Genomic DNA, 14,739 nt, shown 5'->3' on the forward strand with positions numbered 1-14,739 from the left:
GGAGAAATTCTTGAAAGATATAGGATATTAAATGCTAAACACATTTCAATCTCTATGTGAGCCCTCAGCTGGGTACTGTATAAAAAGTAGTCTCATTTGATATGTGAACAATTCAGCTCTCTCTTATACAAAGATGAAAACCAGGTAAAGAGATTTCCCTCCGGAAAAATGGCCAACTCCCTGGAGCCTGCGATGAGGAGAGAGACCACGGGCTGTGGGTTTGTACTTTGCATTCTGTCACACTTGTCAGGGGTGGGGACGGGGAGGGAAGAAGCTGTACCAGGATGTGCTTCAGAGGAGCTGTCCCAATTTCACAGGAATGTGGTGTCGTACTTTTCATTCTGACCCCACGTGGAGCACTGGAGTGCTCATCTACAGATGTACCACCAGACGCCCAGGGAAGCTAAGCACATCTCCCATTTCCCTAAATAAAGACTCAAGGCTGAAGCAGGCTGCATCCAACTGGACACGGTTCTCAGGGGCAGGTCTGACTCATCTGACTAACAGTGAGGGTGTAACTCTCTGCTTGGAGAGTTCTGAGCTCAGACAGACTACTGCCAGCAGATACCAGACAGAGTGGCCAGTAGCCAGTAGTGTCCCTGTTAGTCCTGGCTCTGGATGCAGGCTATTGAGGAAGAAGAAAGCCTGAGGGAGCACAGGTACTCATTAAAGTATAAAAGTAAAAAGCAAAGGAGGCCAGAGTGCACTGACTTCATTGTTTCTCTGGTAAACTTTCTTCTGGGGGCATCTTACCAGTTGCCAATACACCACACACAAAACCAAGACTAGGTAGATTTCTAGGGTTGACTGTGGAAATGTTTAAATGCTACCCATTAAAGAAAATATGGAGAATATTTTTGTGACCCTGGATTTCTAGAATGGGGCACCTCTAGAAGCCCTGGTTTTAGTCTTTGTCACGGCATGAGTGGGGAAGCAGGTGTGGTAGCTGGTGTCTAACCCAGGGCTCTGGGGGTGAAGCCAGAAGGACCTAAGTTCAGGGTCACTCTCAGCTGCAAAGGTCCAGCTTGGGCTGTGTGAAACACTATATTAAAAAGAATCCCAGTTCCATTGTAGACTTTATTTCCTAGAATAAAAGTCACTGATTCTCCACATCAAGGCTTCGATTTCTACTGCATTTACCAAATTAATACACATTTAAAAACAAGTAAGAAATTCCCTTAAATATTGGAAATTTGCAACTACTGCCACTAAAATACATTGTTATTCAAACAATGAAAACAAAGCATCTGTGTTTTAATTCCACGTACCATCAGACATGCTTTTCAACACATAGAGGAAACACATCAGCAGGCTCTTGATCTCAGACTGGTCCAGTTTATCACAGCGAACCACAGAATTTCCCAGCATGCCACTCTGCTGCTGCGGGAAGGAAATGCAGGTAAGTTCTCTACTCCACAATGCACACACTTCCCTTTGAAGAGAAAGATTCTTTAACTTTGAGTCAGATTACACAACTTGCAAAAAGAGGTAGTCCACGGGCACAGGTTCACAAAGATGCCCCTCACCCGGGTGTGACACACAACTGCTGCTGCCTCCTGCTCACTGGCACCTCTGTCCTGTCCCTAAAGGACAAGCCAGAAAGCACAAACCTTTCTCACCCGAGGAGCAGTTATCATTATGTCAAGGGGGTTAAAAAAAAAAAAAACACTGCATAAAATCTCATGCAAAAGAAAGCAGGCACGTGCACAAGGATCCATTGTGGGAGGGAGGACTCCAAAGGTGCCACACAACACCAAGGTGAGCCTAAGGAGCGGCCTGTCACTCAGGGCACAGCATGGGCGTGGCATTGTGGGCACAGACGGAGGAACATCTGACAGGAACACGTCAGCACAGCACTGCCAACCACCCTAAACTGCTGAGGTCGTCCATCGTCAGCTTAGCCTGAGCTGAGGATGGGGCAGGAGGTACTTTTACCACTAGAAAATAGCAGGTTCACATCGGAAGAACTGAGTAAGAATCTCAGCTCTGGTGAAAGATACAGAAGATTAAAAATAACCCTTTGGGATTGTGTTTCTGATTGAAATCAAGAACTTTCTTTTCTTTCTTTTTTGCCAATTACCAATTGGAAAGAATCATAGAAAAAAAAGATTTTTTTTCAAAGTGTTGGTGGTCAATTAAAAATATATACAATGAGCAGTTTCAACTACTAAAATGTGTGACGGTTTTTATTTGAGAAATATAGGAGTCATTAGTGGTAAAAGGCTATGGGTAAACTACGAAGGCCTCAAACTGAGTCAAGAGCTGATAAGAGAACTCAGTACTTCTTGCGGGGAGAACATGGGCACAGCATGCAAAGTTTCCTCTGGCAAAGGTGGAATTGTGAGAAGGGAGAAATCCACAGTGACCCGGTGTCTCCTGGCTGACTGGCAGCTCTCTTCCTCCTCAGCACTGCGCACGACACAGGCGGAGTGCCTCCGGAGCAGCCTGTCCCTCTACACACGGAGGCATGTTGGGGTCAAGGGAAAATTCAACACATCATGACAGAGCCAGGCTGAGATGGTCATGGCTCACACAAGTTAAAGATAATCATGTCGGTGCCAGTCACAGAACCTGTGACGAGGTCACAAACCTGATGCTGAGGTGAGGGAGGATGTTCTCCACATGAGGAACACTTCCCTAAATGGCTCCCTTGTTTTTTGGCAGAAAGCTTTCTTATAGTTCGACGTAATTTAGGGGCTACAGAGCCCCAAGACACACAGCTCTACCAGGGTTCCGAGTTACCATCAATCTTTATCTGTTCTTACAAAGTTCCAGATAGACTGAGGCTACGGTAATAGAAAATACAGGATAGGAAAGATTTAGAAAGAAGGAGAAAGAGTGTTAAGGGCGGGCACAGCCAACCAGAGTGGGTCAGCCACGGCTCTGGTAAGATCAGTCCATCTGCTTTGCTGACCTTGGATCATTTTCTCCTGCCTATTTCACTTAAACCCAGGATTTGAGACCCTGGAAATAAGATCACAGTTTCAGGGGACTCTATAGATCTGGAGCTCAAGGACGCATGCCTGCCTGACCTGCGGAAGGCTCTGCTTCATTACCAGCAGCACACTAACTAACAAAGAGACAATGATGGAGCCACAATCCTAGGAAAAACCCTTGTCATCTACTGCATGTTGGCTAAGGTATTTAAAAACACCCAGAAGGTCACATGTAATAGACAGCAGAATGTGAAGCAGGTTACACTGGCCACCCCCACTAGAGATCAAAGACCCTGTTTTAAGCAAAAAGAAATCACCTTATCTAGGGAGTTGCTCTTCTCGGGGTTCCTGTCTGGAAGGCTGTTCCCTGAGTCCGTGCTGATGAGAGAGCCTCTTGAATCGGCATTTCTCACACTGTTGATGTTGGGAGTTGAGGCTGTATATGGAGACGCTAAGAGGAAATTAAAGTAAGACCAAGTTTTGGTTAGACAGCACAAAATAAAAATAAATACTAAATGTTAAGAGGAATTGTTTTTATAGACATTAATTTTTTTATAAGGTCATGTGGCTCGAGAGTAGTATTCAATTATTTCGCTTTTAAAATTTTTATTTTATGTGTTTGTTGTATGTGTGTACGTATATACGTATGCACATATGAATGTATGTATGTATGTATGTATGTATGTACATCATGTGTGTGCAGTGTCTGTGGAGGCCAGAAGGTATCAGATGCCTTGGAACTGGAGTTATAGATTGTTGTAAGCTGACAAGTGGGGCTGGGAACTGAACCTGGGTCCTCTGCAAGAGCAGCAAATGCTTTTAATCACTGAGCCATCTTTCCAGTCTCTCACTACATCACCCTTTCAAGAACCAGGTGAGTACAGGAGACAACAAAATGACCTTTCATATGAAACATGGTTAATCCACTTATTGGAGCTACTTTTGCTCAGATATACATTATTTGTATTACTGTATTATACATTATTATAGAATACATTTTTATTATTTCATACATTATATTTACATTATTGTAACATACATTATTGTAGTATACATTAAATTATTTCAGAATGGGATTCAAGATGAAAAAAGGATAAATCCATCTCAAACATTTAATCAAAAAAGAAAACTATATCATAAACCTATAGTGTGCAGCCTGTATGACAAACTGCCCCTGGGTATTCCCAGGAAGTGTGACAAGATATTCTAAAAATCTAAGGACCCACGGAGACACCTGGCTCTGGCTAGGAACTGCCTTCTAACAGAGGGACTGTCTTGGTATTTTGCTGTAATAAAAAGCACGTTCTAGACAACAATGTGAAACAGGACGTAAAGACAAAGAAGTATTTTTTTCAGGAATGGAGGCTGAGCATCCACCAAGCATGAGCAACCCACTACTAACATCCTGAAGCCACAATGCAAGTATTTCCTCCCTAATTTATGAATATTGTCTGTGAAAGGCCTATTAAGTTGCTGGGATATAGGTATTATTTGTTTTTAAAGGTCTGAATAAACAGAACTGCAAACAGATAAGTCAATTCTGAGGAACAATGTTATTAGTTTTGACCTGGAGATACCATAAAAAACTATTATGACAGTTAGATCCACCCTTAATATGTAAACTAAAAATATTTGGCTGTGTCTGTTCAAAGAGGAAGGAAGGAACTCTCACTTGGAAATAACGTTTTGACAAGCATGAAACAACAGTATTTGAAGGTAGAAACTGGCCTCCAGTTTGAACTATGGAGACCTTCTTAAAGTAATGAATTGGCTTCCTGCTTAGATAAGATTAAATAAAGTTCACTCTAAAAATGACTAGCTGGTCTTTGTATCCTGTGAACAGACAGCCCTTAGACAGAAAGGCTAGGCTCTGAAGACAGTGTTAGAAGAGACCTGAGGCATTGTGAAAGGCAGCTACTGCAAACCCACAATAGGCCACTGTCTATTTCAGTAGGAAAATGGGCTCTGTACATAGGGACACATCTACATAGGACAGATGAGTGGATGGGCACATGGTTAGATAGGTTAGATGGACAGATAGAACAGCTACCTCTGTTTTTCTACATCTCTTGGCTGTCATTCTTTTAAATTTCATGGCTAATGTTATTCTTGGGCAACCTGGAGATGATGTTTAATTATCCTGATTAAAGACATGTGATGTGCCTGTGAATCCTTCTCCCTCCTGAGCATTCACTGTGAAGTGCATGCCAGGCTGCGTGACCCCAGCACTGCGCTGTCTGTCACAGGGATGGGTGACAGCTTTTCTAAAGGGAAAGAAAAGAAGCGCGTGGACCACATGGTAATTATGACTCTCTTAAAACAGCCATAGCTCAGAGTGCAAGCAGGACATGAAAGTCAGGCCACAGGGATCAAGAAGTGGATGATACTATACCCACCACTCTCAGACTTTCAAACCAATTCCAAACTGTACTCCTAATTTAAGGCAAATGGACGCAAATGCTGTAACTCAAACTCAGCACGCTCATTTGTTCTCAGAATGTGTGCACTGGGCCCTTCACTGAGGGAAGGGCTCTATTTTAAAATATTTCCAAGTGTTTTTAAAAGATTTCTTTTTTGTTGTTTTTTGAGACAGGGATTCTCTGTCCTGGAACTCACTCTGTAGGTCAGGCTGGCTTCAAACTCAGAGATCTACCTGCCTCTTTCTCCCTAGGGTTGGAATTAAAGGTGTACACCACTGCTGCCTGGGCTTTAAAACCCATTTTTTATTACTGTACATTTATTTCATAAATCAATACACTGATGGGTTTCATGATGTTACTTTCACAAGGAATGGCTTCAAAAATTAGTATTTTTTTTGGGTGTGGCTGCTTTGTCTGCCACATGTATACATGTTGGCATGTGTACCTTCCGACAGAGGCCAGAGGTGGGCATCAGATCCCTTGGAACTGAAGTTACAGTCAACGGTACCAGGAAGGAAACCTAAGTTCTCTGCAAGAGCAACAAGCGCTTGTAATCACTGAGCCATCTCTCCAGCCCACAGAGAATGCACTTTAAAGACCTTAAAGAACACATGATCGAAACCGTTTTGGCTCATCTCCCTTCTATTTTTTTTTTATTAATCATTCCATTCATTTACATCTCAAATAATATCTTGGTTACCCCCTCCGCCAACCACTCATCCCATGATATCCCACTTCCTGGTTACCCCTCCACCCCTCATCCCACATCTCCCCTCTTCCCTCCCTTTTGTCTGTATGCATGTACTCCCTTACCCACTCACACTCTCTTGCCTCACCTCTCCAGCATCCCCTTACTCTGGGCCATCAAACCACCCCAGGACCAAGGGTCCCACTTCCTGTTGCTGTCCAGTAAGGCCATCCTCTGCTACATATGTATCAGGAGCCATGGATCCCTTTAGATACACTCCTTGGTTGATGTCTAGTCTCTGGGAGAACTGGTCAGGCCAGCCTGTGTTGTTCTTCCAACAGGGCTGCAGTCCCCCTCCACTCCTCTAGTCCTTCTGCCAGCTCCCCCACCACGTTCCCTGCGCTCAGCCTGATGGCTGGCTCCAACAGCCTTATGTGGAACAGGTGGGAGGGGAATTCTAAGAGGGGTTGTCTCCTAAAACACACGGAATCTAGAGAGCTTTTTATCCAGGAATCAGTTCTAGAAATTCTCATTGGCATGCTCTGAAGACTGAGTCTGAGGCACTTGTTCCCGGACGGTTGGTAATGTGACTTCATCACGTTTGCTTGGAAGGACCAGCTGCAGCCCTGGAGTCATCGGGAGGCTTCCTAAGGAGTAGCAGCTACATCCAGAACACAACCCAAACCTAAACCTGTAGAACCTGGTTCCCTGGTGGGGCTTCCCCGGAAGGTGTTTCTAAGAACAAGGATCGGTGCTGACCGATGGGAACACATAGAGACAGAGCCAAGCGTAAGGAAGCCTGCTGCAGTTTCTGCAAAAGCAGATTCAGGTCTGGAAAATCGATAACGAATGAAGTGACCAGATCAGTCCGGAGCCCCTCATGACTGCACCACGTACGCACTTCAGCACAAGTCCTCACTGCTATTTGAATCCTAACACTGAATTCTGAATAAGAGAATCAAATGAGCAAAGTACCCCGCCGCTGTGGCTTGATCACCTCCACCGTCTACACTGTCCCCTTGTGGAACTGTCAGTACTGGTCAGAGAGGGCAGAGCAGCAAAACGTCAAAACACGTTGGTGGGTGTGTGGACTCGTCATCTGGCTCTGAGCGTGAATTATAAATCAAGGATGCACAGTGAGATGAGGTGTAACGGTAGCACGTGTTTTCCACAGCACTCACGCTGCTTCTCATGCCCTGATAGTGATAGCTTAGAGCTAAGGACATGAGGGCTGCAAAGCTGACCATCAGCAGGAGCAACCAGGGATGGGTGGGGCCTGGCTGCAAAGCCATGCCCCTCTGAGCCAAGCTGGTGCTAGAATCATTGCAGCAAACGCACAGAAGGGCATCTCCTCACGCACAGCAGTGGCTTAGCATCTGTGCAGAGCAGGCCAGAAACATTTGTGCAGGCCCCAGAAGAGAAGAAACTGCCCACAACAACCAACATTTACAGAACATTTTATACACGCACACACACACACACACACACACACACACGTGTATATATGCATATAATTGGGGCATATAATCATGAAAATTCTGCATAAAAGCAGATGGGCTTCAGGACTAGCACTGACGGAGTGGAGTAAATCTTGACACTGCACGGGTTCTCCAGTGTCACAATCTACTCTCAATTCATTGTCTTCTCTGGAAAATGACATATTAATGCCAGAGAAAGGAGGAGTATAGATTCAGGAGCGTGGTTTAGTCCTGTGGATTCGATGGATAAAGGTAGAGTGGAAACTTCTAGTGTCTTTGGAAAGTCAGTTATGTCAAATGATGTCTTTCTGGGGAACACAGGTGAAAGGATGTCTTGCTAAAGCAGACACGTGAAAGACTGTTTTCCTGAAGCAGACACAGGTGAAAGGATATTTTGATATAGCAAACACATGAGAGGACTTGTGATGAAGGAATATAACTATGACCCCACAGACAGTGGAGACGAGCACTGAGCATTGGTTTGCCCCGCCTTGCTAGTCTTTGCCAAAGACAAGCATGTATTTGGTTCACCTTACATTGAGCTCAACCTGTGGTAACTCCGACATTGGGAGAAACTCAAAAAGAACTGCTCATGAGGTTCCTGTGGCAGCTTGGCCTTCTTTCACAGCCTCGCCTCAGGTTGGCAAGACTGGCAGTTTCTTCAGGATTGAACTGCAGCTGCTGGTTCATGCCTGGTGTCTGCCTGCCTAGAGGACTGGTCTGCAGCTGCTGAGTCGTATTTGGTGTTTGTTATAGGACTAAACTGCTGCCAAAGATGGTCAAGATTGCCCTCAAAGAACTACTGCTGAGCAGGTCCACTTCCCCCATGTCCTAATAACTTCTCTTCCACTACCTCTGCTGGGTGGTGGGCTAGAGGAGAGGTGGAACCCTTATTAAAAGTAGGTTGCAAAAAACAATTTATGCCTACATAAAAGGCACGACTTTTTGTGACTCATGAATTTGTAGCATTTAAAATCCCTTGGTTACACCTGTGTACGTGCGTATGTATGACACTGTCTTTATAAAGCTTCAGCTTAATTAGTCAGAATGTAAATAGGGGTGCATTTTCTCGCAGAGAGACGTCTCTTTGAGTCCTGATTTATGCCATCTGTTTTCCTTCCCATGGGGCTGTTTTTCATGGGAGTCAGGGGAGGGAGGAAAGAACAGAAGATTTCTGAAAACTGATTTCTAGGATTGAATTCCAGCCACAAACTGTTACCTCCTTCAGAATTATGAACAAGAATGTCACATCTCATCTAGGTCCCATTATTACATGCAAGTCCTCCACTCACCCCAATACCTTCAGACCACCTGCATCCAAAAGCATAACCAAGATTGACAATTTAAAAGCCAATCAACTGAAGAAGCATTGAAAGGAAGGTAACTCGGCAGCATGTCCCAGATCCTGTTTCAGAATCACAGGGATCCTGATTACAGTGCCTGAGTGATTTCACTTGTGAAACGCTACGTAGGCCAGGAGACTATTCAGGGCAGAAAGTCCAAGTCCTAATTCACCATTAATGACTCATGAGAGTAAAGATAGCTTGAGTGACACAGACCAGGGCTGGTAAGAGCAAGGAGCATTACCAATGCCGGAGATGGCACCCAAGAGGTCTTTGTGCAGGCTGTGGTCAAGTGTGTTCCCCTTCTGCGGAGTCATGAGTGGATTCCCGGCAGGCACAGCCGGGGCTTCATCCTTCACAATCTGTCAAGGGGAAGAGAAGGAATTATTAGAGATGGGTGAACAAGCCTCATGAACTGACCTTGAAGCGTGGAGGCAAACAGTGAAGGGAAGACACATAACAGCTAGACGTGTTCAGCATCTGGAGTGGGTAGGCTGGTGCACAGGGCATATGAGGGATGAGGTGGCAGAGGGACCAGAGAAGGAGAGAGCAGAGGAGGCCAAAGATGCTGCCGTCTTGCTCTGGCCACACTCCACTTCCCACCTCTCCTCCTGCAGAGAGGAAGGAGCCCTTTCCTTTTCTAACGGCAGTAACAGGATTTCCTGTCCTCGTAAGGGGCATCAGGTACAGCCTCTGCATGCTCAGATGAAGACTCCCTGTCAGGGGAGAAACTGCATTTAAAGTTATATCAAGAAGGTGGGTTTTACTTTGGTAAAATCCAAAGCAAGACCTTCTGCTCGTTTTCCTCAGCATTGGAACAGGACAGGGAGGTCATGTGCTTCCCTGCATGACTCTGCTCCGAGAACATATGGAGGACACACACGGGAAAGGAGACCCAAGATAATGTCAGAACAGCAAGGCTGGGGAGGAGAAAGCTTATTGAAATAGAAAAATGGATGCTACCAACCTGGATCCTCTAAGAATATTATTTAAGGGCTAAACAATGGGACAATGTGGGGGCTGGAGAGATGGCTCAGGGGTTAAGAGCACTGGCTGTTGTCCTACAGGACCTGGTTCGACTCCCGGCACCCACATGATGGAATGTGACTCCATGCCCGTTTGCTAAACAGGTGGAATTAGGCTAATTAATAGAGCCAGGGCTGAAGGTTTATCGATTGATCCTATCTTAGAATGTAATTGCCCAGGACTGGCCGCTCTTCTAGGGGACCCAGGTTCCCAGCACCCATATGACAGCTCACAGCTGCATGAAGTCCACTCCCAGGGGAGCTGATGCTCTATTTGGGCTTCCACAGGCACTGTATGTACATAGCATGCATTAATTCAGGCAAGGCATACATGGAAAATAAGGATAAATACATCTTAAACATTTTTAAAGAAGAAATGTAATTTTCCAAGGGTATTATGTGATACATTAACAGAATGAAGGGAGAGTGAGCAGTGGAGTGAGTAGTGTTCCCTAAAATTCATGGCCACCAGCAGACACCGTATTCTACCTTACTTGAAAATGGAGGTCACACTGGGTGGGCCCTGAATTCAGCCACTTGTGTCTTTACAAGAATGAGAGGTGGGCTCATAAAGACGGAAGACCATGTGCAGACAGAGACAAAGTGAAATGACCACCAAGACTAGTAGCAGCTGTCAGCAATGCTGGATGTGAGGGACCACGCTCCCCTGCTGCCCTGAAGAGCCCTTGGCTTTGACTGTCCACAGCCCTCTGATAACAGCCCCAAGGACAATGCAGAGGTTGTCACCAAGCCTGCTTACGTACACTGCCCGGGTTCACAGGGAAGGGCGACACATCCCTCACATTGATCCGCTGGACATTTTCAATTAGCAGCCCAAACAGAGGCAGGTAGAGAGTGGCTATCCTCGCCTGGTGACTCTGAAAAAAGACACACATGGTAAGTGTGCTCCATGGCTGAGCACTGGATGGCAGATGATGTAACACTGGCAAGAAAAGGTCTCAGCCCTGTTAACAGGATTTGTCTAATGTCCATTCCTCTGCGCCACTTAAAATAAAGAACATTTATCATCCGTTTTTCCCTCCGCTGGGAACTACTAAACTACTCACCCTCGAAGTGTATCTGTCATCAAAAGAATGCTTTATCAGCAAGTTCTTGAGCATGCTGATGGCGATGACGCGGACCTCTCGGAACTCCTGAAGCGCAGTGCCCACCTCCCTCAGTAACAGTCCCACCAAGAAGTGGTTTCTGCAGAACTCGTCTGTTAAGGAGTAGTCAAGCTGGAGATCTGAAAAAGGCAGATGGGACTCAGGTTCAGGGGGTCCACTGCCGCCTGAACCCCTCAGCACACTGTGTGCGTGGCTACAGGTGTCAAGACTCTGCCTCACAGGAAAAACTAGCAACTCTGCAAGGCTGCTCTACTCCTTAACACATTAACTCCCACGGGAGCCCTAAACAAATAGCTGCCCTGAATTTTGAATGTGGAGCTGGTTTTTGTGCCAAATTTAAGACAAGAATTATATTAAAAATGCTATCGACAATTTTTTTTAAAAAAAATGAAGTTATTGTACTAACAGAAGTAGAGATCAATTTAATAAAACCACATCATTAAAGATATAATGAATACAAATGATTTATTTAAATGTCATTTACTTTGTGCGTTTAGATATCTATTCCCTGGTTATCAATGACCTTATAGCCACAGTAAAACTCAATGTATATAAAATGACACACCAGTGCATAACCTATTTATTCTGCTTTCACTGAACAAGTAAGTTATTTCTGCAGTCTTTTCTAAAATGTCCTCCTTAAACTAAAACTGAAATGTACAAAGCACTACACAGTAACTCTTTGCAAGCTCCAGGATAAAGCTGAGAGAGAGCTCATCTGCAAGGAGGGAGACTGACAGGAATCCCCCCTGAAAGAGGATCAATAAAAGCAGTTACACATGCCCCCAAGGGAAGCACAAAGTAGGACTGAGTCAGTACACTGACACCATTATCCAAGAAAGTCCTATGCACCCCAATTTGACTGCCAAAGCCTTCCTGACAGGCCCCTATAGGTCTCCCCAACACACTGACAGAAGTCCCTACAGAGCATGTCAGCAGAAAGGAAGAATGTCTGTTTCTCCAGAATGATCCTGTTTAGCACCTTTTAAGAACAGTTTCTGCAGACTAAACTCTAAGGCTGGGGCTCCCCTAAATCTCTTAGGGAAGGAAACTTATGCTCTCTGTGACTGGTGCAGAGTCTGGCACGTGACCCCAGCAAACTGCTGTACAGAACCCACTCTTCTCAGGAAGGCCGAAAGCTTGCGGAGCTCAAGTCCCTTCAGACTCAGGGGGTCCAGAGCAGCTCATGAGGACTCAGCATGCAGACACAAAAAGCTCACAGAAAAGCCAGGGGCCTGAAGCTGCTGTTGCTTGCACAGACAAGAGCTGTGTGTGTGGCGGGATGTGATCTGGGGTGAAGCACGGCTTTGTTCTGCTCCCTAAAACAGAATGCCGGGGACCCTAGGCACTTCAGGAGCATATCTGCTGGGTTCTGACAGCAATGTCTTAGCTCCGTGGAAAACAAATGCACCCATTCATCAGAATTAGAAAGCCTGGTCAGATATGCAGAGATGCCCGATCTGACGGACAGCGCGTACAAGCAGCTGAGTGGCCACTTGCATTCCTGTCTTTAATGGAGGAAATGCAAGTGTAAGCCTCTGCCCCACACCTACCTACAGGGCTGTCATTTGACTCCACAGTTGGTGAAAGAAAAGCTAATTTACAAGAGGGGAAAGCAAAACAAAAAACAAACGCAGTAAATAAGGCAAATTCCTATTATTTAAGTCAAAGAATTAAAGTGAAAAACAGTCATGATGTTTATTTCTGATAAGCCCAGAAAGCTTCAGATCTGCCTTTCATCTGTATGGGTTGTTTCTAGGTTTGCTGAAAAACCAGTTTCTACAAAAGATTTTATCTATAATTTTGGAAATGTAAATTATACACACACAAACACATACCCCTCATCCATGAATAAAATCAAATTATGAGATGACATATGAATCAATGCTTTTCTTATTTAAAATGATATGATTCTCTTCATTAAAAAATAACTCCATGCAGAGACAGGTTACCTTGATATCTCTGAATTCTTCCTTTTCCAAATGGCATCGGCAAGTTCAAAGGAATATAGTGTTCATGGTTGCACACCACACGGAGAAACTCAAACTTGTACTCAAAGAGAGTCTGCAGGAAGAAATGCTTAGACATGAAAACCTCATTGGAGGTTGTATCTAGGATTCTAGTAAATCTACTGAAAGCACAGTGCATGAGAATTTAGTGCTAGTCCCATGGTCCGAGGAAACAAGCTTGTTTCTTCACACATGCTGGATGGCTGCAGAGATTTGTGTGAAAACCAAACACACTTCATTAAATAATAATGCCTCCAGCAGACTTTAAGGCATTTATTACTTATGCTCCTCTATGCCTAAAAAGGATTTCAAGTATCTTATAATTACATAGACTCAATACAATTAAAAAAATTAGTAAGCTGGAAGGTAATAAAGGAAGCAAATTCTATCATAAAGGCTACATAGTTACAAGGTCTCCATAAATGATTTGTGATCAACAACACACAGGCTTTGGGTTTTCTGGTTGTTAAGTCAATCCGGGTGTGAAGAGAAAGCCCCAGTCAGGCATGCCTATTTCTTGCTCAGGGCTACTGGATCCCTAATACCTCATGTTTATTCATACAAATAAGTGCCAGCATATCCAAGAGGGAGATGCATGTGCTGAGAAGAACAGAGAAGAGGTAGATTTCCCAGTCTGAATGGGCCAGCTAGACTCAAGTGCAGGTACACAACAGCCACGCTACCTTGGGGTCCCCAGGAGCAAAGCAGCTGATGTAGTTGTTGATCTGCTTGAAGACGAAGCCTCTGTCCATGAAGGTGAAGCATCTCTGGGGGAAAAAGCCAAGAGCCATTAGTTCAGATCCACGAGTTGTAGAACCATGCATTCTACTATTCTACTTTGCTGGTTAAGTTATTGTTTGATGCAGACACATACCTTCTACTGTCTACTGAGTACTGAGTACTGAGGGCATCACTGTGTGGGGAGCTCCTTAGAAAGCACAGTGTCCCTGCAGCAGGGGCCCTTCCCCCTGGAGGTCCCTACCTTGATGAACACAGCAAGGCTGTGATTGGCATTCTTAGATGCTTCTGGGTTATCTCGAAATTTCTGTGTTATATGTGGCATCAGCATGTTCACCACAGTTTCCACGGCGTGATGGTAGGAAGCCGGAAATCTCTGGTTTCGCAGTAACTGAAAGGGATTTAGACCCAACATTTATGATGTTTTCACTTGTAATACTTAGGGTCCAAGTCCATAAAAACAGAAACAAAGAACCAGAGTTCCAATCTAAATCACGTGAAATTGGATAAAAAGTGAATTATACTCTTCCTAATGTAGTCTAGTAAGTTTCCACACACTAGTTCATCAATACTCTCAAGAACAGAAATCACACAAGAAAAAAATTTACTCAATTTTAAAACTCAAATTACAGCACAGTATTTGAATTTATACTATAAAAGTGCTCAAATACATCAAATACCTGGACCTTCTTTGACATAGCAAAGAGGATCTTGGTGGTTTATACAAATTCTAAGAGCTTTGGCAGAAAACAGGGCAGGACCCTGCATTTCCTGTGAGCATCTTCAATGATGAGCACAAGCCAAGAATTTCTCAGACCCTTTTTATATTTATTACTCAAAATTTAAAAACAGGTTTAATTGTGTAAATACATACATACATACATACATACACACACACACACACACACAGACACACATATATATATATATGTGTGTCTGTGTTATATATGTGTGTCTGTGTGTGTGTGTGTGCGC

At 44.4% G+C, this 14,739-nt stretch overlaps 1 protein-coding gene across 5 annotated transcripts in view; it reads right to left on the reverse strand.

Annotated features, from left to right (window-relative positions):
* Positions 1-14,739, reverse strand: part of Dock9 (dedicator of cytokinesis 9) — a 261,623-nt gene that overhangs the window by 53,510 nt on the left and 193,374 nt on the right. For all 5 annotated transcript variants that reach the window (XM_028772087.1, XM_028772069.1, XM_028772053.1 and 2 more), the window contains exons 28-35: positions 14,009-14,155; positions 13,710-13,793; positions 12,970-13,081; positions 10,958-11,136; positions 10,655-10,768; positions 9,110-9,227; positions 3,254-3,387; positions 1,269-1,380 (exon numbers count right to left, since the gene is read on the reverse strand). In XM_028772087.1, coding sequence (XP_028627920.1) covers positions 1,269-1,380; positions 3,254-3,387; positions 9,110-9,227; positions 10,655-10,768; positions 10,958-11,136; positions 12,970-13,081; positions 13,710-13,793; positions 14,009-14,155 — 1,000 coding nt within the window. The remainder of the gene's footprint in view (positions 1-1,268; positions 1,381-3,253; positions 3,388-9,109; positions 9,228-10,654; positions 10,769-10,957; positions 11,137-12,969; positions 13,082-13,709; positions 13,794-14,008; positions 14,156-14,739) is intronic.

Source organism: Grammomys surdaster, unplaced genomic scaffold (assembly GCF_004785775.1).
Source record: "Grammomys surdaster isolate TR1022 unplaced genomic scaffold, NIH_TR_1.0 65, whole genome shotgun sequence".
Lineage (NCBI taxonomy): Eukaryota > Metazoa > Chordata > Mammalia > Rodentia > Muridae > Grammomys > Grammomys surdaster.